The sequence below is a fragment of the Chelonoidis abingdonii genome, chromosome 15 (assembly GCF_003597395.2).
Source record: "Chelonoidis abingdonii isolate Lonesome George chromosome 15, CheloAbing_2.0, whole genome shotgun sequence".
Classification (NCBI taxonomy): Eukaryota; Metazoa; Chordata; order Testudines; family Testudinidae; genus Chelonoidis; species Chelonoidis abingdonii.
The window spans coordinates 35,617,188-35,644,215 of NC_133783.1; the positions used below are offsets into that span (position 1 = coordinate 35,617,188).

General features: G+C 37.8%; 1 protein-coding gene across 1 annotated transcript in view; it reads left to right on the forward strand.

Moving 5' to 3' along the window:
• Positions 1–289: 289 nt before the first annotated feature.
• Positions 290–27,028, forward strand: part of DNTT (DNA nucleotidylexotransferase) — a 142,493-nt gene continuing 115,754 nt past the window's right edge. Inside the window, exons 1-3 of the mRNA XM_032770255.1 lie at positions 290–492; positions 9,170–9,344; positions 18,931–19,059. Of these exons, the coding sequence (XP_032626146.1) occupies positions 290–492; positions 9,170–9,344; positions 18,931–19,059 (507 nt within the window). The remainder of the gene's footprint in view (positions 493–9,169; positions 9,345–18,930; positions 19,060–27,028) is intronic.

Sequence of the window (27,028 nt, forward strand, 5' to 3'; positions counted from 1 at the left end):
TATCTGGATTAAGTCTCTAGAGGCAGTGACCACATTCAATACCAATGAATTTCAATACATATGCACCTGTCTGGAGTAGTTAAAATTCTTCCCACATGTAAGTTCAAAGAAGTATTCATAGTGCAAAGCAACTAATGTTTTTGTTCATGTAGCTTCTGTTTCTGATTTCAGAAGAGAAACAGAAGAAAATAACATCAATGGGTGGTGACATCAGATACAGCTATTGGCTGGCAGTGTGAATGTAAATACACATTTAGACAGTCAAGTTGAAAAAATACTATCTTGCATCATGGATAAGATCAGAACTCCAAGCCTGTTCCCTCAGAGGAAAAAGCAGAAAGGGATGCATCCTCCAATTTCTCTCAGCAGTTGTGAAGTAAAGTTCAATGAATTAGTAATTTTTATTATGGAGAGGAAAATGGGGGCGACTAGAAGGACATTCCTGATGGAGCTGGCAAGAAGAAAAGGTTTCAGGGTAGAAAATGAGTTAAGGTAGGAAAATCTTTATGTAAGCAGAAAATCATATGCAGTGATGACTTAAAAACTTGCTGATTACGTTAGATAACTAAATAAGATATGCTGACAGCTAACCTTAGTATATGCTGTATTCAAGGTATTTACTATAACAAAACTTGCAGAGGTACACGGGAATACTGCAGTTCTGAGGTAATCAGGTAAAATAGTCATGTTTTTTAGTAACAGCTCTCTACACAGTAAAGATATTGATAAATGCATTTGTTCAAGTGACTGTGATAAACATTTTATTTATGTATTTGGTATATAATCTTTATTCTTTCTACTAAGTGATTATTTCATATTTAGTAGATAACATGAATTTATCTTGAGAAAAGAAAATCCTAAAAGACAATAGGCTGCATGCAGGCATCAGCAAGTATTCTAATCTTTGACCTCTGAGATCCATGGTTCAAATGTGTCTTAGTCTGTCAAATTTAATGAGTTTGAACTTCTCAATGGACTTCTCTACTATGGAAAATCAAATAAATTTAGGGTCTGATCCTGCAAGTGTTACTTGATTTACTCTTACTCATTTGTATAGTTTCACTGGGATCAGTGAGCCAGATATTCAAGTGGATGCTATTTGCAAAGCTCCATTGAAGCCAACTGAGCTATGCTGATTTATACCAACCAATGATTTGCTGGAATACTTTGGCCCACTGAAATTCAGTTATAGTTGGAACGAATCTAAATATAGTGGCCTATTCCTGAAAAGAAAAGGGAGACATTGAATTTGCCTCTATAGAAACCATGTAAGATTGATAGGGAAATATTTCTTTCCAGTATCTCTGGTATTCCATTAAGTAATTCTTCCTCACTTGAACTGTCCTACTGAGTAACACACTTGGGAAATGTTAGACATTGGCGTAGGCTTTGGGACAATCTGCCATCTCTGTGTAGAAAGGCCCAGTACTGGAGTAGCAGGGATGTTGCATCGGAGGATTAAGGTGTACTGTCAATGATAAATTTATATATGGGTGCTGACACAGCATCTGTTCTACCTGCACTATGCCTGGTTTTACTTAGTGGAGTCAGCCTCCAATTTCATGAACATTTAAGGTAAAGAAAATCAATTTTTGTTCATGTCTGTATAAAATGCCTGCTAAACAGAATATGTATGAAAAACATGGCTGGGGCTTCCCAATCTCAGCTCCTAAATACCCCATGTCACACCCATTCTTGTAAACTGTCCAGAGCTTAAGTATCAGGGGTAGCCATGTTAGTCTGTATCTACAAAAACAACAAGGAGTCCGGTGGCAGCTTAAAGACTAACAGATTTACTTGGGCATAAGATTTCGTGGGTAAAAAACCTCACTTCTTCAGATGTATGGAGTGAAAATTACAGATGCAGGCCACTTGTGAGGTAACTTCCTTCTCTTCATGTGTCATTATATAATGCCTGCATCTGTAATTTTCACTCCATGCATCTGAAGAAATGAGGTTTTTTACCCATGAAAGCTCATGCCCAAATAAATCTGTTAGTCTTTAAGGTGCTACCGGACTCCTTGTTGTTTTTGTCCAGATCTTGTGACCTTGAAAGGTAGAATCAGAAAAGGAGAAAACTAGAGGATGTAAACAGTTTACAAAACAAAATACAGGCAGGTTCAGCATAGAATTAGGCAGTTAATGTCTTATCCAAAACCCACTGAAGTAGAAAAACTTCCTTTCACTTCAAAGGGCTTTGGATCAGGACTCCGTTAAGGTGTATCTTAAAAGCTTTGGGTCTATGTGGGTTTCTGAGATGGAGGTTTCTTGCCAAAATTTCAAACTTTCTGAGAAGACACAGATTATACAACCTTTGTTTGTCAAGAGTGGGCCAGTATGATTAAATTCAGTCTAGTTGCAACTGGAAAAAACAGAACTATAACTGTTGATTTTTGTTGTTGTCAAGAATGCTAGAGGAAACTCTAAACGTGTTACATTTTCTGCCAAGAGTCAAGCACAGCTGTAGAGGTACCAGAGGAAACTGGTGCACAGCAACTAAACTGCTGCTGTATGACGATGGCAGAGTTCCCAGATCTGCAGCTTGGTATAAATACATTAAATATGAATATTTTATATAAGGTGAAATAAACCACAGGAAACAGAAGCTCTATGTCTCTAACTGAATTTTTGTACACACGTAAAAACATCACAGTTTTAATTAAAGGAGAACTTAACAGGGTTAAATAACAATAAACATAATATTGCCCACTCAATGGACTCACCTAGATTTGTCATCTTTTAGACTAAATTGAGATAGGCAACTTTTCTGATGCTCTGCTCTACAAGTTTTATGATATGAGAAAAGGGATTTTCTTCCACAATGGAATTTTTTAAATTTACCTTTTCAAAATGCAGCTCACTGTACATTTAGTACATTGGAAGATCACATAATAACAGTACCTTAGGAGGTGTAACTGCAGGCCTTATGGACAGGACTAGCCAACTGAACATAGTGAACTCAGTGGATTATTGATGTGAATAAGGGCCCCAGGACTTGAACCATACTTAGGGTTGTGGCATGCTAATGTCTTAAAAATCTGTCATGGAATCTTGCTCTGTGCTGAAACATATGAAGTTTTGAGCTGGAACTGTGTACTATATACCCTTCCTTGAGAGTTCAGTGGAGTTAGGACTAGTGTAAAGATGCCTGCTTGAACTGGAGAGAGTCATGTTCTATTTTTCCATTGTCTTAGAAGTTTCAGGTTTCAGTCTCCAATCCATGGCTGTGCATTTTACTAACCTGTTAATTGCTATATTAACTCCAAGGTGATTGTATTTCAGTGGAGCTTTAGAGTGGTTACACTTACAATTTCCTGCTAGTTTGATAAATATTTTCTCTATATAATAGAGAATGCCAGCAGACCTGGTACAGACTTTGACTGCTGGCAGCTTATGTCCTCAGGGTGTAAATAGTTTGTAAAGCATTTTTTTTCAAGCAACCAGAGATCATATTTGGGTCCTCCTCCAAGGCATTGCTGAACCTTCCCTTGTTCATCCCTGTTCAAAAGGATCAAAAGAGACTGTCTTACTCTACCTGATGTAGAGTATCCTCCATCAGTATCCTCCTTCTTGAATAGTGACAAGTGCCAAAGTGCTCAAAGCATCCAAATATCCAATGTCTTTGTGACTTTTGAACAATTTGCATGGCCCTTTGCCTTTTTATTATTAGTGCCCATTATTTCTGACTCCCAGTAGATCAGAGAAGATGTGAACATACTTTTATTGCTGTTTGTGAGAGATGGGAACTTCAATAAAATATCAGGAAATGGCTGGGAACTGGGGGAAGAGGGAAAGAGAGAAAGTGATTAAACCAAAAACCCGAGAATTAACAAGACAGGTGCCTAACTTCATCATTCAATTTCATGTTGCTCTCCTTACCTTCGCTTTTGCTAGTTTTCATTTTGATTGTGAGTTCTTCAGGGCTGTGTTTAAAGTGCTTAGCGCACTGCTACTTTTGCTATACAAATAATCATAGTTGGCTACCTGCTTGGATATCCAGGGGATCAGCAGGGAAGTATGTTGCAGAAAGTGACAACTTCCCTGCTCTGACTCTGTCCACCTTCAGCAGTGGCATGCTATGACATTTTTAGTATGGCATGAAACAAGATTTTAGATGACGGATAAATAGATTGTAAGCAGTGTTTTTATAATCATGTCGGTCTCAGGATATTAGAGACACAAGATGGGTGAGGTAATATCTTTTACTGGAACATCATCTATTGGTGAGAGAGACAAACTTTTGGGCTACACAGAACTTTTCTTCAGGTCTGGCTGGGAAAGATACTCAGGGTGTCACAGCTAAAGGAACTGCTAATATATCTTCATAAATGTTGCTTTACAGGCAAAGGAGAAACACAAATAGAAAGTCATCAAGCACTGTGTCACCCTGCCCCTGCAACCTTGGGTGCCTTATATGCCTTGCTGTAGTATTTTCCATCATGTGTGTGTGTGTGTGTGTATGTGTGTGTGAGAAACTGCAGCCTGCCAGCCACACACTGGCTCTCACCAGCCTGGGTTATATTGCAGGTGACCCCAACATACCCCCAGTCCTGAATCTTCCCTCAGAAATGTATGTTCTGTATTGCTCCCCCTTCTCCTGGACAGTACAATTATGTTAAGTCCATTATTCCTTTAAGGGAATAATATGCCAGTTTATTATCTTAAATAGTTACCCAGACACTTCAATTTAAATAGACTGGATTAGATAAAATAGTAAAACAAGTTTATTAACTGCAAAGAGAGAGATTTTAAGTGAGTACAAGTAATGAGGCATAAAAATCAGAAATTGTTACAAGAAAAATAAAGATAAAATGCTTACTAGTGCCTAACTTAAGAAACTAAATTAGTTGCAAAGTAAACTTTCTCACTTCATGCTCTAGCAGATTACTGACTTTCAGATTGGGATCCCTGCTCCAGAGTTCAATAGCTGTTTCCTTTTATCTTTTCAGGGTATGGAAAATGAGGTGGGCAGGGAGAGCGAGAGGAGTATCTTGGGGTGTTTGCCTCTGCTTTTTATAGTTCCAGCCCCATTCCAAACATTTCCAACAGAGAACCAAGAGACAAAGAATCTGTGTGGAAGGATGTTCCTTGCTCTTTTTCTTCACCTGTTTGAGCTTCCTATGTTTCCCTTCCTGCTTGATGATCTTGTTTAGTGCATAAATGCAAATTAAGGCAAGCACATATTCCTTTGTTGAGGACCTCTTTTAGCAGGGCTGTGGGGTTTGGAACATGCGTTAATAACATCATACAGCAAATCTTATAACTTCACATACAATGTTGCCACACATATTTTATCAGGATAATACTGACCACAAATTATGAGTTTTCAAATGATACATTACAAGGCATAGCTTGTATAAAGACTATTACAATAGTGTGTAGGTGTGAATACAGGGGTGTATACTGGCACAGTCAGAAAACCCTGGGCTGAAGAAAACAACGGAGTGTCCCAATCTGTTGGATTTTGCACCACATTTTTAACAAGTTCAGTCAGAGTTTCTCTGATCAGCTTACAAGTTTGTACACATCTTGATTGCAAATATTATGTGCTAACGCCTTCTGCTAAACTATCTGTTCAATCTTGTATTTAGCAGTGACACTCTGAATACCTTTACCAGATCTGAAGCAGAGCTCTGTGTAGCTCAAAAGCTTGTCTCTCTCTCACCAACAAAGTGGGTCCAATAAAAGATATTACCTCACCCAGATGATAAGGTTTTTATCTAACATACATAACAGTTAGTAAACAAAATATATTTGTTTTGGCAAATACTAGTAGTCAAATATAGTGAAAGCTGAGAGTATACAAATATGCGATTCCATTCTTACTTTTTTTTTTTTTTTTTTTTTAAAGAAACTCCTTGGTAATCAAGTCCTAGGAATTTGGTAAGCTGTGCAGATACATAATCAGTTCTTTTTCAATGTCCAGGAAAGCCAATCTGGACAAGCATTTGCCACCACTGGGTGTTGCATGTAAATATCTTAATGCTCTTTAAAGTTGAAAAAGATCTTTCTGCCATGGCTGCAAAGTAGGGAATAGTCAGAATTATGGCAGACAATTTGCTGACCTCAGAGAAGCAAGTATGTAAATTCAGCATATAAATAATTCTATACAAGTCAAATGCACCTTCTCCTTGCAGTTGTTTTGAGTTGTATGCAGCACACATCTTGAAATGCAAATTATTAATATCAAAAAGTCAAATAAGATGCTTCTCGAGATTTGAGAACATCAACTCCAAAATGTGTCTGGAACTCTCATGAATCTTGTTGGTTTCAGCAACTGGACTAACTGTTTGCTGACATTATCAATAACTTCAAAGAAGAGACACTTATATGTAGCCTGGCTTTCTCTAGCTCATTTTTTCCTGAGCTTCATGTGCAACTAGCTCCAACACCTCTTTCCAAAACTCGCCAAAAGTTTATCTCCTTTGTCGAATTTGCTCTAATGTCTCACAAATCTTCTTGATACAAAATTCAATATTATACATCTTCGTTTGAGAATGTCAAATTTCCCTTCTGTCACTTCAAATATATCACTGTAGAAGCAAAGGAGAAACAGAAACTGAAAATTATTGAGCAGGGTCAGAAAACCCTGGCTGAGGAAGAAGACTGAGCATCCCAACCTGCTGGATTTTGCACCACATTTTTGAAGAGTTCAGGCAGAGCTTAGTGAAAATTCCACCTTGTGGTACAAACAGAAGGCAGCCTCCATTGAACTATGTTTTGAAGAATTTCAGCCTGCTTTGAAGTTGGAGAGAAAAATGCAGATATTCCTTCTAAATTTTTGAAGAAAATCTGATATTCTCTGATATTGTTTGGTGCAAAACTGAGACCAAGATTTAAAACATGAGTGTAGCAATGAACAAAAAGTGCACGGGGGGACATCTCACAAACACAGTTTCCAAAGCCCACTTGTGTCACTTGCAATTACTGCTGCACCATCATATGTCTGACCTACCAACTTGTCTCCAAATTTAAAGTTCTGGCGCACAGTCTCAACATGCTGCCAAAGGCCTGCTGCACTTTGATTGTTACTAACATCAGTAAAAGTAACCAAGCATTCTACATCACCACCATTCTTGGTCATGTAATGCAGCACAATCGAAAGCTGAGACTTATTGGCAATACAGTATCTGAGGTTTCATCAAGCAAACTAGCAAGAAAAGTTTGTGCTGCTAGCTCTGTTCTATCATGGATGATTCAGTTGTACCCTTGCATGCCATAGCTACTTTTTTCTGATGCACAGCCAGCCAGGAAATCAGCTGCCTGAATATTCATGTTGCCTAGGCAACATGATGCAACTTGGAGTATTGCGTGCCTTTTCAACGAAACGAAAAGACAGCCAACACGGACAGATTGATTACATACAGAGCTTTGGAATGCTTCTAGCATAAAACTTTTTTTTGTGAATTATGGGCATGCAATATCTGCATTGCATATGTGGATGGCACTCCACTGACCACCGGGCCTTAATGTTTCAATCCTTTGGAGCTCAGTCAGTGTCACGTTCTGGTGGAGAAATTTTCTCCTGGGCTGCACTTATCTGAGTCCTCTCCACTTATGGGAACAGAAGGGGCAATTGAAGACTCTGTTAGCATCTATGCATTACATTTTGATAAGTACCTATGATAGTTTCTTATGTGATGAAAAATGTGGTCTCTCTCTCACGTGCTTAGAACCATACTCAGAAATACAGTTGGCTAAACCCTGTTAAATTTTTAGAAATCAATCATAAGTGTGTTTTGGTCTTTTTGTTGCTTCCCATACAGCAAAGACATATCTGTGTAAGGATGGAATGACTGAATAGAACACACAATCTCTAGAAGCTGAGGTACAGTCATTCGTCATACTACGTCTAATAATTCTTTATCATGTACTTCAGATGCAGCAAGTAAAATTTTATTGTAGTGACTTTTCTGGTCCCCTATTTTTATTACATTCTAAAACTATCTATCATCTGATATATTAGATAGTAAGTGACTTACATTATATGATATGCAGTGTAGCACAGTTGCCAACTTTCACGTGTTAAATAAGCACCCTGATTTTCACAATAAGCCAAAAAACAAGCTAATCCCATTTCAAAACAATAAGCCAAAAAACAATCCAGTCCCTAAGAATCTCAACACTCTCTGTGACTAGATCCCCCCAGCATGCAGTCTGGGACTGGTGGGCCCATTGTGCATCCCTGACTCTCTCCCCACTTTGCTCCTGCTTGCATCACACTTCCCCCGCCCCTGCTTGCTGGGAGCCAATCAAAAAAAAAAGAAAAAAGGGATGCAACAGGCTTAAAACTAGCCAACAAGCAACTCATGCCAATTAAGCCAAAAGCAAGCCCAATGTCTGTGTTTTTTCCATGGGTTTGGCATGTCTGCAGTGTAGTTGTAGTCATGTCAGTTCCAGGATATTAGAGAGACCAGGTGGGTGAGATAACACCTTTTACTGGACCAACTTCTGTTAGTGAGAGAGACAAGCGTTCGAGCTACACAGTGTAGACTATCTCTCTCACCAACAGAACTTGGTCTAATAAAAGATATTACCTCACCCGCCTTGTCTCTCTTACCTTAAACTCTCAGTTTTAAGCTAAACTAAATCTGGACATCAAAACAGCCAGGAGGTGGCCTTCAGACAAGATTTATAATTCATACAGTTTCTATCATGTGCACACTTGCTATTGCCATTTAAGTACTTTATTTAGATACAGAAGATTTAAGTTTACTAAAAATATTAGCAATTGTGGAACTTTAAAGGATTCTGTTTGGTAGATTTTGAAGTATTATGAACTCTCATCTTTGACTGGGAATTTTATTTTTCTTGGGGCTTGGAGGTAACATAAAACAGTCTCTTCATTATAATATTGCTTGTATAATACCTTTCAAGTTGCAAAAATAAGTGTAATAGAACAGTGTCTTACAGAAGTTAAATGATGCTGAAAGGATAAAAATGCTGCACTTATAAAATATGTCATGCTAAAAAAAATTTCTTGAACTAGATTCACTGAATGGAAAACAAATATTGTGATATGAAAACACGACACACTTCCTGCATCCTGACATACGCTATAGAAGACATTTTTCAGGGAATGCATGTCGATACTGAAATAGCAGCATTGTAGCTATCTACACTTGGATTCAGAAAAAAGAAAACCTCATCTTAATTTTTCTCTTTATAGTGATTCTGTCACTCACATTGTGGCAGAGAACAATTCTTGTGCTGAAGTTTTGGAATGGCTGAGAGGACACAAGATGAGGGACAGTTCAAGGTTCGAACTCCTTGATATCTCTTGGTTCACAGCTTGCATGGAAGCTGGAAAACCAGTGGATTCAGAGAAGAAACATCGACTCATGGTAAGTCAGATACTTCAGTGTGAATGCAGGTTTTTTGACAATAAGCTTAAAAGTTAGGCTAATCAAGCAACTCTCACTTTCCTTCAGTGTAAACTTGGGGTATGTCTACACTACCTGCTGCAAGAGAGGGTAGTAATCGATCTGTTGGCGATCAATTTATCGCTTCTAGTGTAGATGTGGATAAATCGATCTCCGATCACTCTGCCGTCGACTCTGGAACTCCACCACAGTGAGAGGCGGAAGCAGAGTCGACGGGGGAGCAGCGGTCGTTGATCCTGCACCACAAGGACACAAAGTAAGTGATTCTAAGTGAATCTAAGATACGTCGACTTCAGCTACGCTATTCTTGTAGCTGAAGTTGCGTATCTTAGATCGATCCCCCCAGTGTAGACCAGGCCTTGCTGTTGTGCATTTGCATTTAAATAGTGGTATGTTTAAATGCTTGCTTGAAAAATTCATATTGTTTTAATAAATTTGAAGGAAAATCCTTTTAGATAGTCATAGTTACCATGATCTGGTGTATTAGTACTGAAATAATACTATTCATCATTCATATAAATTTGGTGCCATTAAAGTAAAAAATTACCTCTCTCGAGAATTTACCTTTGCTATGATATTTGTGATATTCCCATAAATACTTAAAATGGTAAGTACCTCAGACAGTGTGGTAAATGTAACTATGCTGGGTGGTACATGTCCCATTTTAATAACTCCCACTGTAATATTTTGCATTTTCAAAACAATGTACAAACATTTAAACCTGTACTGTTTAGAATTGATCTGTGTGCCCCTGAGAATCTGTGAAAGGACTGGTGATGTAACCTGTGTGTAAAGGAGTAGTCATTGGAATTTAATATTATAGACTTCGTACTAGTGAGGAAAAATATGGTAAGGAATACAGAGGTTGTTTTATTGTATTGTGTCACGGAAAGATCTGTACTAAAGAGGATACTAGACTGTAGTATTTTTTCCCTATTTTGTGAATAGTGCAGGACCCCTTGTGTTGTGGATTGTGACATAGTAAACCACTCTTGGAACTGCACTGTAGCTGATACTGTAGTCAGGGTTTTAGTATTAAATGGTGTTATTCTGTAGTACCGCTGCAGGCTGCACACTGTGGAGTGTGATGTACACTGACAATATCCCTGACAATATCCCTACAAGCTGTGTACTGTAGATGGTGACTTAGTACCACTGGACGATTTACAGCAGTGATACTCAGGCCTGCATGTGAGAAACATTACCCAAAAGAGCCAAAACATTACCCAGAATTCACACGGTAGAATTCATTGTTTCATTTACTATAGTACTATATATTCATATTCAAACAGTATGACAGAAGAAATATTTTGTTTGTGTTTGCGTACATATATATATATATTCTCACAGCAAAATGACTGACCAAGTATTATATTGAGTACAATTGGTTAATAATGTAGTAAAAACCAAACATATGTTGGCAGAGGTAAGGGCCTGATCCAGAGCCCTTTGAAATCAATAAGAAGATGTCTATTGACTTTCAAAGGGCTAGGATTAGGTAACTCTAGTATCACTGTAGAGCTATATTGTAGAAAGTGATGGACAATAGGACCCTACAAAATTTGCAGCGTATAGCTTAGTGTTGTGTATAATATGTACAAATGATCCAGCAATGTCATTTTTCTTCTTATTCCTCCTCTTCTTGTTTATTAAAATATGAAGAATGATCTTCCTATTAAATACCCCTGAAATACTGTGGTTCCTGGGTCACTTTCCAGTGCCAGAAACCAAATCCTGATACAGAATCTAGGCTTTGAGATTTAAGATGGGAGAATGCCTGTTTAGGAAGATTTTAAAAAATGATTACACCAGGTGGCACTATTGCTCTCAGGCTCAGAATAATATGGCAACATGTGTTTATATTTTTATTGCTCATTTTCCACTGAACCTGCTGAAGGGATAATGCTCTAAATAAATTCAAGCAGATCATAAATTAAACCAAAATACCATATAATTATCACATTATGCAATCTCTCAGAGAGAGAGGTCATGAAGGTATGAATTCTGGATTACTTTCAAACTTAACTGACTGAAAATGTTCAAAAAAGCAAAACTAAACCGAACCTTTAAACTTTGTTGAGTATTTAACTTCAAGATGCAGAGTTAAACCAAATGCCCCATTATTTACTTTCAATTTAATGTTGGCAACATCTAAATCCCCACAGCTTCAAATTTTCAAGAAAATATGCTAATATAGGCTGTGATTTTTTTTTAAGGGAAGGAGTTCAAATAAATCTTGGTAAAGTTTAATTTCTTATCCGGATATCAATAAAAACCCTAGTGAAAAGTAATCTGCATTAGTTTTCTTGCATGTACAGTAAGAGGTTCTATCTGGATCTCTGGAAGAGCTAGCCTTACTGAAAAAGCAAGTAATACTAATGTATGATCATTATGTAACCGTGAGACTAATTCTGCAAGTGAGATCTTCCACTTATATCAAGGTATAAATATTTCATACAAATAAATGCAGAGCTTAATAAGCACAGTACCACGTAGTTATAAACGTGTGTAATAGTTTACTTAAAATATGCATCGTTTAGATAGATCTTAAAGTAATAAATACTTTTGTACAATAAAATATTTTAAATATAGGAAAGAAAAGAGAATGTAGAAGTTCAGCAATTTTTTTTTTTAAGATAATAATTGGAGATATCTCCTAGAACTGGAAGGGACCTTGAAAGGTCATTAAGTCCAGCCCCCTGCCTTCCCTAGCAGGACCAAGTAATGATTTTGCCCCAGATCCCTAAGTAGCCCCCTCAAGAACTGAACTCAGAACCCTGGGTTTAACAGGCCAATGCTCAAAATTTAAAACAGTCTCATCATAACTGTGTTACCAGGAAAGGCTCTGTACAGAATTCCTTCTGCATCAAGGAATGAGAGAGGCATGAAATCAAGGTTAACTGTTTATTAAAATACTAGGCCAAATCCATGTCTCATGTAATTGGACTTATACCACGTACAAATTTGGCCCATTATAATAGTCTTGTTAAATGTAAAATGAATGTGAATTTGAAAAATCTAAGCTCAGGCTGTGTCATGAAGTGTCCTTTTCTAAAAAGAATGGATGGCAGTGGGTAAAAATTTTGTGGGAAATCCTGGTCCCACTGAAGTCAATGGCAACATTCCCATTTACTTCATAGCATCAAGATTTCACCCTTTTGGTTTTATTGGTCTATTTGGGATGCTGGGGTTCCTCCAGGACTTCTGTTTTAATGCATTACTAGAAGGTAATGTCCATGTCCATAGCCGTGCATAACAAGGGGAATAAAACCAGGCTTACAGACCATTATGTAATAAATTAATTAAAACCTCTTTAAAATACAGTTTTCTCTGATTGTGAATACCTTGTGAGGTACTCTGTGGCTGAAGTGATGGACACAATATAAAAACCAGAACTAAGCAGATAGGAGTTCTTACTGTAATATCTTACTATTCATACTGTAATAATTAGCCTTTGTGGCTGCCGGTTGCTGTTACATTTCCTAGGCTCTTCAGATGTGGTGATTAAGCCTCATCTTTAAAGGAAAATCAAAATATTTCTCTGTTCTACAGACTACTTATTAGGGCTTCTGCCCCACCTACAACAAAGAATCGCTCAATGCACCTACCCTGATCATCATATTTCAATCAGTTTGGTTGACAGTGACAGCAATGACATGGTCAAGTAGCCTTCGCAGATGTTGTAATGCAATGGGGGTCCTCAAATGTTGGGATGCAGTGATGTTTCCTGGCTAATGTCAATAAAACATATAAGACAACAAGGAAGCTTTAAAGAGAAAGGAGATAATAAGAAAAAAAGATTAAGTCATGAGGCTTAGGGAACAGAATGGGAGAAATATTTCATGTGGTGCTGCCACCCCCAGAAACAAAATGAAAACAGGAAACTAGCCTGATAAACCCATTTCCACCCTGTCCTCTTCTCCCTACTCATACAGTTCTGGCTGTGAGCATAGCTTGCTAGTATGAGTTTTCCATCTTCTTGATCTATGCAGCTGGATCCACGTAGCTAATAAAAATGTGTCAGGCTGACCTTGCTGCTGAATTAATTGACCTACAATAGGATCAATAATATCCATAACTGCTGATTATTTTTTTGGGGGGAATGTAATCCTTAGCTGGCAAGGGGTTAGGTTTCAGCACTTCTATGCAGTAATTAAATTTGAAAGATTTAGTTTGGACTGTGGTAGGTATTGTGGTGTACTGCAGTCCTGTAAAGATGGAAAGTAGTAATGTGGTCATAAAGGGATTAACTGGGTTACTCAGATTATTATGGTTTGGAGCCATGCTCCACTCTTCCTTTACTTACTGTTTAGGTAATGTCTGTTTTCACCCTCTCTGTTGCTATGTTGTTCAATAAAGCAACAGATTCCTGGGCTGCCGTCTGCTTCTGAGTGTGTTATGCACTGAGTAGTTCCTTTGCAAAAGAAAGATACTAGCATACTCTCAAAAATAGCACAAAAGTATCTGTGGTTAAGCTGAGCCACACTGGGGACACATCACTTGAAAGTAACAGAGGAGGAGAAGGACCTCAGAGTATTGGTTGATCACAGGATGACTATGAGCTGCCAATGTGATATGGCTGTGAAAAAAGCTAATGCAGTCTTGGGATGCATCAGGCAAGGTATTTCCAGTAGAGATAAGGAGATGTTAGTACTGTTATACAAGGCACTCATGAGACCTCATCTAAAATATTGTGTGTAGTTCTGGTCTCCCATGTTTAAGAAGGATGAATTCAAACTAGAACAGGTACAGAGAAGGGCTACTAGGATGATCCGAGGAATGAAAAACCTGTCTTTATGAAAGGAGACTCAAAGAGCTTGGCTTGTTTAGCCTAACCAAAAGAAGGCTGAGGGGAGATATGATTGCCCTCTATAAATATATCAGAGGGATAAATACCAGGGAGGGAGAGGAATTATTTAAGCTCAGTACCTATGTGGACAGAAGAACAAATGGATATAAACTGGCCATCAGGAAGTTTAGACTTGAAATTAGAAGAAGGTTTCTAACCATTAGAGGAGTGAAGTTCTGGAACAGCCTTCCAAGGGGAGCGGTGGAGGCAAAAGGCATATCTGGCTTCAAGACTAAACTTGATAAATTTTTGGAAGGGATGGTATGATGGGATAATTCTGGCAATTAATTGATCTTTGACTATTAGTGGTAAATATGCCCAATGGCCTGTGATGGGACACTAGATAGGGTGGGATCTGAGTTACTACAGAGAATTCTTTCCTGGGTGTCTGGCTGGTGAGTCTTGCCCATATGCTCAGGGTTTAGCTGATCGTCATATCTGGGGTTGGGAAGGAATTTTCCTCCAGGGTAGATTGGCAGAGGCCCTGGGTTTTTTTTTTGCCTTTCTCTGCAGCATGGGGCATGGGTCACTTGTTGGAATATTCTCTGCACCTTGAAGTCTTTAAACCACAAGCTGATGACTTGAATAGCTCAGCCATAAGTCAGGGGTTTATTGCAGGAGTGGGTGGATGAGACTCTGTGGCCTGCATTGTGCAGGAGGTCAGACTAGAAGATCATAATGGTGCCTTTTGACCTTGAAGTCTGTGAACAAAACATGGACACTATTCACAAATCAAGGTAAAGTTAGAGAGAGATTTAACCTCTAAGAAGCTCTCATATCCTTTACAGCACACTGTAAATTGCAGCTTTACCCATCACTTTTACTCTGTCTCCCCTTTTTGAGCCAATAGTGTAAGATCTCTAGTATGGCACTAAATTTGCACAAATGAGGTAAAAGCTGTTTTGTTGCTGTTTTGAACAATAAACATGTTGAATCTGAGGAGGTCAACCAGAAGAAGTGGGGGATTTTCCAAATCACCACTGGGATTTGAATGCCCTTATCTCATTAAAATGATCTAGTATCTAAATCTCTTGGGTGGATCTGGAAAATTTCAACCATATTATCCATATTGTATGCAGAACCCCGGCACTGGTGCAGGTCAGTAACTGACTGCAAAGTATCCAAACTTCAGATAACTCAAGATTTAAAGACAGAAGACAGAAAGTTAAGGGAGTGATGGAAGGCATCCTAGTGAGCATGGTCACACCTCAGTTTAAATACACAGATCAATAGAGCTTGAGACAGTGGTAGTAAGTGTCTAGTGGCTATCTTCACTGAATAAAAACATTCATGGATAATACATAAAAAGTGCTCTTTTATTAAATCAGTGAACAAGTTGCATTCCTTCTATCTATATGTTCATAGATAAGCCAGTTGTGGTTTATCTGTGAATGTATTCCCCATTCTGCAGTGCACTCTCACCACTGTTTTAGTGCAGCTTGGCTTGTGTTCACACAATATAGTGTGTTTAAAAAACATTAAATCTTGTTCATTCTCTCTTTAACATTATACTTTTCTTTGTTCCTCTCATTGATTAAAAAAATTAAAATAGAGCAAAGCAGGCCTTTCCAAGGTTAGCCATGAACCTAGGACTCTCTTACACTATAACCAACTGCAGTGAGACTAAGATATTGTCTGGCTCATGATACTGAAAGTATCATTGTAAAAGAAATAACAATGAGCTTCTCTGTTCAGAATACTGCCATTTTAATGGTTCACTTCTACTATATGGGCTCCGTTTGGCTGAATTTAATGTCACATTCAGAAAAAGGAGATGGAAAATGGGAGCAGCATTCATTTGCACCTATTTTGGGGAAAACCCAGAGATTTTTGGTCTTATCCAATTAGATATTTTATATTTCTAGCATTAAAGAATCAGGAGTTCAGTACTTATACTCCTATAAAAGAGGAAAGGAAATGGAGACATGACTAAGAGGCTGGCATTCTTCCCATAGATGGAAGTAACAAGAACTATAGCAGGGAAATTTATACAGAGAAACAGAGCTTTCGAAGGGTTTAAAACTCTTTACTCATATGCACCCTAATAGAAAATAGGTAGCAGTTGTGTAGATATTATGAGCTACTGGTCAAAGCAACTAGGATACCTACATACCAGGGCATTTTCAAATTGCTTTGGCCCTTGTTCAATTCATCATAATCTGTATTTTATAGGCAAGAGCGATCTAGAGCTATGAAAGAGAGAGATTAATAGATACTTTTCAATCCTATTAGTAGCTGTTTCTATACAGTGCAGTAAATTGGCTGGAAGTGGCATGGCAAAATGTGTGGTTGGGGTTGGAGAGCTGCAGTCAGGGGAGGCTCCAGGCCCCAGCATGCCAAGCGCGTGCTTGGGGCAGTATTCCGCGGGGGCGCTCTGCCGGTCGCCAGGAGGGTGGCAGGTAGGCTGCCTTCGGCGGCATGCCTGCGGAGGGTCCGCTGGTCCCGTGGCTTCAGTGGAGCTGTGGGACCAGTGGACCCTCCGCAGGCACGCCTGCGGGAGGTCCACCGGAGCCACGGGACTAACGACTGGAAGAGCGCCCCCCGCGGCATGCCACTGTGCTTGGGGAGGCGAAATGTCTAGAGCCGCCCTGGCTGCAGTGTAATTCTTGCTGGACAGAGATATTTGGATTTGTCTCATAATCTATACAAACAATAATCTCCCATCTGTTCTCCACAATAAAAAGCAAAATAAACCTTGCTCTTATGTTTTGTTGATGATAGAAAGACATTTTTTTAGTGTTCATGCTGGCACCTTAACGGGCCCTACAAATCAGACTACAGTAATTATAGTTTGCATACTTTTTTCTACTGATTTCTGTCCCAAGTTTGTTCTGTTAATTATATAACCAGATCTTGTTAATTAAAAACATAACCTCTGTGGATATTATTGGTGGGAAAAAGCTCATATAATTTTCCAAAGGCAGGATGTGAATGTGCCATCTTACCATTCTCTTGGGCACATAGGAAGAGTTTCTGCTTTGTTATTGCTCTTGGTATGTTCTCAACCTGCCTTCCTGATACCTGGATTCAATTCCACCAGGGATTATTCTTCGCAGGACTCTAGTTCTTGGATAGCTGCCTTTGCAGCCTAATGAAAATAATGCCTTACTATATATTCCATTCAGTAACATTCTTTTTGTTCACCATCTTCCCAGTGGCATTGTACATTACCTATAATCAAGCATAGTACTTATGATTTAAAGTCAGTTTAAAAGTCTCATTCATGAAAGTATACAAGAGTGGCAGAGTAATGCTGCTGACTCTCACTGAAACACTTTTTGGCTATTCAATATAACAGCCTTAGACAGACAGGCAATAAGTTCCTTCCTTTCAAAATTGTCAGTAAATTCTCTTTCTTCAGCAGCATAAAAATTACCTTGAGTTTCTGAGAGTACCATTACATAACTGGATAACTACTTCTATTCTCCACTGGCTCATATCCAATGGCAGCTTTTACATGAAATAATATATACATAATAGCTTATTTAGTGTGGTTGAAATTGTCCCTTTGCATACATATTATAGAGAAAGTGGTCATCTTTCCGTTGTTGAGGTGGAAGCAAGGTTCCCATTATAAGCATGACTTTTTGTGTTCCTCTCTGACTTCACCAGTATTAAACCAGTTCAACTGGAGTATGCGTAATGAAAATTTATGTTCTTTCAACCTTAACTATTCTAGTTTGGGAATCTTGCTTCACTAACAAAGAAAGCAGTGCTATTTAGGTCATACCTACTGGTGTTAGCACCACAGTATAGATGTTTCCTACATCGATGGAATGAGTTTCTCTATCCCTGTAGATAATCTACAGTCCTGAGTGGCGGTAGGTAGGTCAAATAATTATTTCATCAACTTTGCTGCATCTACTTTGGGGTTATGTTGGTGAAACTGCAGTGGACAGGGGTGTGAATTTTTCATACCCTTCAGCAACATAGCTAGGTCAGTCTAAATGTTAAGCAAAGACCAGGACCTTCATGTTTACGCTGCATGGGTATAGTCTCTTCCAACTCTACTACTGACCTGCTGCGTACCCTTGTGAAAGTTGCTTAACTTCTCTCTGCCTCATTTTCCCTTTTGGAAACTAGAGGTAATAATATTTACTTATTCTTGTTAATATTTCAATAGGGGTAGAGAGATCTATGCAGGTATTTTATACCTTGCACTTCTGTTGGGGATGAAAAAGTGGGGAAAAGTTTCATGGGATGGAGGGAGGACCATCACATTTTTCCAGTTCAAGCACTGACTTTTGTGTAAAATATTTTGAGATCCTTGGACATAAATCATAGGTAAGTGTAAAGTAATAATAAAAATATATTTATGGCAGCAACTAGAATATAAGCAAATGTGTGATTTAAGCAGTTGCTTAATGGCTTGTTGTTATTTGTCTTCTCTACAATGTCCTTGTAATCCAGCGTTGGTTTATTCGAATGATCCATAGAGTTTTCAAGTAATTGCTACGGCCAATAGAAATCTACATGCATGGTGTTTCTGGAGAAATAGAGCACGCATGGTAATTGCCGCAGAAATCAGTTTTCTCAATGGATTGTAGGAAAGTTATTTGTTTTCCCAGGAAAATGTTAAGTTAAGGTATTGCAAATGAAATTAATGGATGATTTCACTGTTCTCTTGTTTTGGGAGCATATTTTTGGTGTTCCAGACTATTTGACAGACTCAATACTTTTTTCCTCCTCTCTGTTCAGGTACAACAAGCTTATCCTGCTACTTCAGATACACCTGAATCAGAAACTTCATCATTTGTTGCAGGCACAGTCTCCCAGTATGCATGTCAAAGGAGGACCACTTTAAATAACTGCAACAAAAAGTTCACGGTAATAGATTTTCCATGAAACCTACAGCTGAGGAAAGTAAACTAATATAGTTCTTGTGTCAATGACATCCACAGTACAGTTGACAAATTCACAATGAAATGTGCACCATGAGGAGTGGAATTTATGAACCTGACGAATCTAAATTTAAATTGATCTTAAGTGTAGGGCTGTCAAACGGTTAAAAAACTTAATTGTGATTAATTGAGCTGTTAAAGAAAAATAGAATTCCATTTATATAAATATTTGTCAAGTATCAGAAGGGTAGCCATGGTAATCTGTATCCACAAAAACAACGAGGCATCTGGTGGTACCTTAAAGCCTAACAGATTTATTTGGGCATAAGCTTTTGTGGCTAAAAACCCTCACTGCATCTGAAGAAGTGGGGCGGGGGGTGGGTTAATCCATGAAAGCTTATGCCCAAATAATTTTGTTAGTCTGTAAGATGCCACCGGACTCCACATTATAAATATTTGTGGATGTTTTTCTACATGTTAAAATATATTGATTTCACTTACAACACAGAATATAAAGTATACAGTGCTCACTTTATATTTATTTTTTATTATAAATATTTGCACTGTAAAAATAAAAGAAATACTATTTTTCAATTCACTTAATACATGTACTGTAGTGCAATCTCTTTATCATGAAAGTTGAACTTATTAATGTAGTTATGTACAAAAAATAACTGCACTCAAAAACAAAGCCTACAAGTCCATTCAGTCCTACTTCTTGTTCATCCAGTCGCTCAGACAAACAAGTTTGTTTACATTTGCAGGAGATAATGCTGCCCACTTCTTGTTCACAATGTCACCTGAAAGTGAGAACAGGTGTTCGCCTGGGACTGTTGTAGCTGGCATTGCAAGATATTTACATGCCAGATAAGCTAAAGATTCATATGTCCCTTCATGATTCAACCACCATTCCAGAGGACATGCGTCCATGCTGATGATGGGTTCTGCTCGATAGTGATCCAAAAAAGTGCAAACCAACACACGTTCATTTTCATTATCTGAGTCAGATGCCACCAGCAGAAGGTTGATTTTTTTTTTTTTTGTGGTTTGGGTTCTGTCGTTTCCACATTGGAATGTTGCTCATTTAAGACTTCTGAAAGTATACTCCAAATCTCATCCTTCTCAGATTTTGGAAGGCACTTCAGATTCTTAAATGTTATGTTGAGTGCTGTAGCTATCTTTAAAAATGTCACAATGGTATCTTCTTTGTGTTTTGTCAAATCTGCAGTGAAAGTGTTTTTAAAATGAACAACATACTGGGTCATCGTCCAAGACTGCTATAACATGAAATATATAACAGAATGTGGGTAAAACACAGAGCAGGAGACATACAAGGAGTTCAGTCACAAATTTTATTAACGCATTATTTTTTTTAACAAGTGATATCAGCATGGAAGCATATCCTCTGGAATGGTGCCAAGAGCATGAAGGGTCACACGTAAATACCCTGCAATGTCAGCTACAAAAGTTCCGTGCGAATGCCTGTTCTCACTTTCAGGAGACATTGTAAACAAGAAGTGGGCAGCATTATCTCCTGTAAATGTAAACAAACTTGTTTCTCTTAGCATTTGGCTGCACAAGAAGTAGGACTGAGTTGACATGTAGTCTCTAAAGTTTTATATTGTTTTGTTTTTGAGTGCAGTTATGTAACAAAAAAAATCTACATTTGTAAGTTCATATTTCATGATAAAGAGATTGCACTATGGTACTTATATGAGGTGAATTGAAAAATATTATTTCTTTTATCATTTTTACATTGCAAATATTTGTAATAAAAATAATATAAAGTGAGCACTGCGCACTTTGTATTCTGTGTTGTAATTAAAATCAGTATACTTGAAAATGTAGAAAAACATCCAAAATATTTATTAAATTTCAACTAGTATTCTGTTGTTTAACAGTGTGATTAAAACTGTGATTAATCATGATTAATTTTTTATTATGATTTTTTTTGAGTTAATCATGTGAGTTAACTGTGGTTAATCGACAGCCCTACTTAAGTGTAATTATGTCTTTTAAGTGTTGCTATTGAAAAGTTAGCTTGGTGGATATTTAAATGCTATATTAATAGCTTTCAATTGCTAATTTTAAAAATATTACTTTCAATATACTGTTCTTATAATATGTTTAAGAATATATTTTGACTTTTCATTACAATATCACCTGATAGAATGAGGGCCCAGCTATACAATGTGGTGTTAGAACATTTAATCTAAAATGGATTGGTCTTGGCCAATCAGAGTGCAAAGATATAGTACAATTTTGAATTTTTTCCATTATGCAATTCCATGAACTCTGGTTGTGAAGCTCTTATTTTAATAATAATTTTAGATATGAATAATCATTCAAACATATCTTAATTTATTTAAGCATTTTAGGATAAAAAGAAAAATGTAATTACTTTCTAGTTAAACAGGCATCTCAAAACCTGTCATATGCTGTACTTACCTTCCTAATATTATAGATCTGTACACCCTTTCTGTGTACTTCATGTATTTACATATGTGTAACTATAAAACACATCTCTAACTACAGTTCTGTTTATTAATAGTAATACTTGACACGTACACTGTGTGTGTGTGTATATATATATATATATAAAATTTTATTTATAAGATCCACATAAAAATATGTTAAAATGGAACTAACATTGAGAATATATACTCATAATTTAAGAGTAAAAACACTGTAGCGATGTTGTACTTAATCCAAAACCAATATTACAAACCCTCGAAAGTCAGAATTAATGTTGAATTTAAAAGAAACCTAAATATTTTCATGTCTGGAAATGCAGTTAAGACACCCTAACAACTTTATATCCTTCCTGTAGTGATGCTATGTAATAATCATGTGACTATGATTTGTGCATAATACTGTTTGTGGTCCTAGATGAGATTAAACTGATTTTAAGAATACATTAGATTTTTTTTTTTCATTTTTTTCCTCTCATGGCATGATTACTATGTGGCATTTGGATTAATGGTCTTTGTTGTTGTTCTTCATAATTGAAATATACTACTTGAGCAGGAATTGGTGAACAACATTTTGCCCTGGAGAATTTTAAAAAACCTGTCATCTTTCAAAAAGGCTAACGTCCTATTTTGACCGATAGTGAAATTGAGGCTACATGCTACCCATAAGCAGACACCCTCTTTCAAAATGGTCACTGTCTTCCACTGTCCCTAAAAGGAGTGAGGCCAAGCCATGCTAAGGAAGGTTTGTGGGCCCCTATGTTGTCAGGACCTGTAATCTCCCTTAAGGGTATTGGAACAATGGTGGTTCCCATCTACATTATTCACGTAGCTGGAGTTGAGTAACTTAGGTTGACTTAGCTCCATAGTGTAGACCTGCCCTTAGTCACTGTATAGATCAACTATTTGAGATACTGTGTGGCAATTAGTCACCCTTGTCCCCATTAAGCTATTTACTTTTTCATCGGCTTCACTTTCAGATAAAATGGTTTGTTGTGAGTTTGTTGTGTATTTCCTTCTTGATGGTGTCATCTAACTAGATGACAGAGCTTATGAACCTATCAAACATTTCCATCTCAAAGCTGTGGAATAGACCTGCTTGTTAGGGCTGCTTTCCTTTCACACCCAAAAGTTGCAATGAAGTCAGCTGGGGCCTTGCATTGCAAGGAATGCAGGAGTCGGTTCCCTTATCTGGAGCAATAGAGATCACTTTGCCTAATGTCACAGGAGTTTGATCTTCAGTGTTGAGTTGTGTTGTGATGTCAGTCTTGTACTAAAATCATAATTCATGTACTTGAATAAAAGTATTTCAACAGATTTTTCAGGGCAAGTACTTAACCACAATGAAGCATCTGTATAATTCAGTTGTGCAAGCTGTGGGCAGCCAATCATTAAATGACAAACTGTCTCTGTCTCGCTTATATATAGGTCCAAACTCTCTTGAATTATGTGTTGGTGATAGAATCTCTTTATAACAGTTGTATTCTGAGAGACAAACATGTTCCCTTTGCTCTCATATTTTAGGCAACCAGTGATTGCTTTTCTTAGTGCTAATGATTTTTGGCTTTTCCTACTACTAGATGGCATAGGATGAAAGAATTATTTGCTTCTGCATTCTTGAATGAGCTCTGGAATTCTTCCTTTATCACTGACCCTTGAGGCCCTGGCATCCCATTTTAAGTTCCTCTTTTGGAAGAGCAGTTGCTGAGTAGAAGCAATTAAATGTGACATCTCCTATACTACCTATCAGAGCAAGAAAACAGGCATTTTGTTAACATGGCAGTGATGTGAGAGTGACAAAGCTTAGGTTATGCTTTCTTGGGAGATATGATCCTTGGTGACTACTGTCAGGTAATAAAACTTTAGTTATCAGTTTGTATACTGAATCTCAACCCATATGCACTTGGCAACCTAGATCTCATTAGGATGGCAACGATATTTGAATTGATCAATATTGAATTCTGTGGACTAGTGTAGGCCACGTGTAATAGATGTGCTCGATTATCTTATATTTCCTTGTTATTGTATGAGCCAGTGACTTTTTAATCTCACCACCGTGCATGGTCTTTCATACCAGCAACTCTCAACCACCCCAATCAACCCATTTAGGCCAGATTTTACCACTCTTATACATATTAGGCTTGATTCTTTGATACACCATAGAAAGGGGAGGCTGCAGTACCATGATTCTCAGCTGCCCATCCTCAGCACAAGTTACAGCTGCAGGGGAGCAGCTTTAATTATTGCCACTCATATAAGATACCACCGGTCCCACCCCAGCATGCCTCCTCCCTTCCCTGAGGAAGTAAGGGGATTTAAGAGTTAGACCTCTGCATAGGCTACCCAGATTTTGGGGTTACATGTATAGGTAAAACACTTATTTTGTCCTATTACCCCTACCATCAAGCAGTTGTAGGGGAGGAAAAAGAAAGCTGAGGAGTGGGATATGGTGAGAGTCTTGGTTTTGCATACATGAGCCCAGTGATGGATATTGTGTTTTGCTGTTGTCTTATGCTAGCAGCACACTACTACTTCCTCAGGAGCCGGGTACAAGCGGCCTTGTAGGACTGCCCCTGGCCAGTTTAATTACCATCCGTTGTTGAAATCTGTGCCTAAAGACACAAACTATCCCATAGTATGTAACAGACAGAATACATGAACGTTTCTTAATTTGCAGAAAACAGAAGAAAAAGAAGGGGGAATGTACTTTAAAAACCTATGACTGTTGAATCCATGAAATGAAGTGATTAACACAGACAATCGTAAGAGCTGAGATAAAGTTATAAAAGCTGTATATATACCATAGATTAGTAGAGAGCACTATGATTTCCTTATTCAAACAACTAAAGGCCTGATTCTGTAACCCTGACTCCATCAGCAGTCCTGTTGTCTAATTGTGTGAATATGGATAATTCAGACGAGCAAGGTTGCAGGATCATAGGATGATTTGTTGGACCAGAGGTGGTTTTCTTTGCATCTGTCTTAAACATTAATATTATGATAGAATATAATAGCAAAGTAATGTTCTAAAATTAATGTATAAATAGTGAGTTACCTCTCTCTCCCCTCAAAAAGTGCACATGGGAAGCTGCATCTTGTTTTTATGTGATAAAATAAACACTGTCATTCGGCTTTGCCTAAGAGGGAGAGTTGATCTGAATATTAATACTGGCTTGCAATAAAACTCAAGACAGACATTTTTCTTAGAGAATAATACAATTTAATTCTTACAGAAGAAGCTAATTAAGTCAGAGGCAAATAGTTCTGTGCTTCTAAGGCTTATTACCAATGTTATTGAATGTTACTCCACTCTGGCTGTTACTCATGGTAATAAAAATGTGAATGTTTAGCATGGATAAGACTCAGACTTTAAGGCCAGAAGGGATCATCTAGTCTGACCTCCTGCACATTGCATGCCACAGAACCTTATCCATCCAAAGACACCTTATTGTCTGTCTTTCCATTTTGTTAGTGGAGAAAACAATGGTGGTTTAATTTTCTTTTCTGTTCGTTTTGCATGTGATTATTGAACCTAAAGGAATATGTTACAAAAGTCAGCTGTCTCAGTGACTTTAGTAACTTAATAAATTTATTTTTATTATTTCAAATCAGATTAACAAGACCCTAGCTTTAATTTTACAATCAACTTTGGGTTCTTGTAGGTGGAAATACATTAAACTAGACATGCCCCACAGCATCCTCTGGCTCCTCAAGACATAATATTTTTAGAAGAAAATTTCTAGATGATGTGTCAAAATAGCAACATAAGTTATGCAGTATGTGTACTTAACCAAAAGGAGTAGGTGGCTTGCTCAGAAGAGGAAATATGTCCTGTTCATTTTTGAAAATAATTTGGGGGAGAATCCTATCTAGAACACAGCTAGGATATAAAATACTTTTAGACCCTGCAGTAATCACAATTCACACCCTATTTTTGAAATTATGCTACTTCCTTTGGCAATATACTTAGTACATGTGATTTCCTTAGTATAAGTGATTTCCTTTTAGCATTTTGTGTTTTAACATTATACTATATAGTTTCAGCTTCACAGTCAATAACTAGAATCAATACAACAGTGCTGATGCTCTTACAGCATTGTCATTCTCTGTCAACGGTGCCAACCTTGAGTGCCTGTTTGTCCCCTTCTTCCACAACTGCCTTCACACGTTCTTCCATACTATGTGGAATACTGTTGTTGTGTCCTTCAAATTTTCCTCAAGATCTACTTCTACTGTTATATCTGCAGGAAACCAAGCATCTACTTTTGACTTCTTTGAGGGCAGTTGGTGTTAGCTGATATTTACATTTTTATTGTACATAAACGATTCAGATCCATCTGGTTGCGCTTAGAATCTTATTACTGCTCCCTCATCATCTTCCCCGGCCCCCTTCACTTATTGTCTTAAAATTAGGTTGTAAGGTCTTTGGAGCTCTTCCTAGGTGTTTGTACAAGGCCTAGTACAATGGGGCCCTGCTCAGGGCTGAGGCTTTTGAGTACTACCATGATACAACTAAATAAAATGACAATAATAATCCTGGTTTGTTTACTGTGAATATCAATGAATTATTCTTGGCCACTCAGAATTATGGGGCTTGATAAAATATGACTATTTAGTAAATTCAAATTTACTTGTTAGGATTTATATATAATATAAATTTTGCCTGAGTCTCCTAATTGACTGATGATATAAGGCAAGATTTACATTAGTGACAGTGAGAGGATATTCAGATCAAAAGAACATAAGAACGGCTATACTGAGTCAGACCAAAGGTCCATCAAGCCCAGTATCCTGTCCTCTGACAGTAGACAGTGGCAGGTGCCCCAAAGGGAATGAACAGACAGGTTATCATCAAGTGATCCATGCCCTGTCACCCAATCCCAGCTTCTGGCAAAGAGAGCCTAGGAAAACCATTCCTGCCTTTCCTGGCTAATAGCCACTGATGGACCTATCTTCCATGAATCTATCTTGCTCCCTTTTAAACCCTGTTATAGTATTGGCCTTCACAACACCCAAGGAGTTTCAGAGGTTGACAGTGTGTTGTGTGAAAAAATACTTTCTTGTGTTTGTTTAAAACCTGCTACCTATTAATTTCATTTGGTGGCTCCTTGTTCTTGTATAAGGAGAAGGAGTAAATAACACTTCCTTATTTACACTCTATACCACTCATGATTTTATAGACCTCTATCATATCCCCCCTTAGTTGCCGCTTTTCCAAGCTGAAAAGTCCCAGTCTTATTAATCTCTCCTCATATAGAAGCCATTCTATACCCCTACATTTTGTTGCCCTTTTGTGAACCTTTTCCAGTTCCAATATGCCCACTGTACTTTAGCTGATTATTCATTATGAATCCTATTTAAATTAACTTGTGTCTATTTTGAATGGATAAAAACATAAGAGTGGCCATACTGGATCAGACCAATGGTCCATCTAGCTCAGATGGTTCATCTTGCTCAATATCCTGTCTTCAGAGAGTGGCAGGG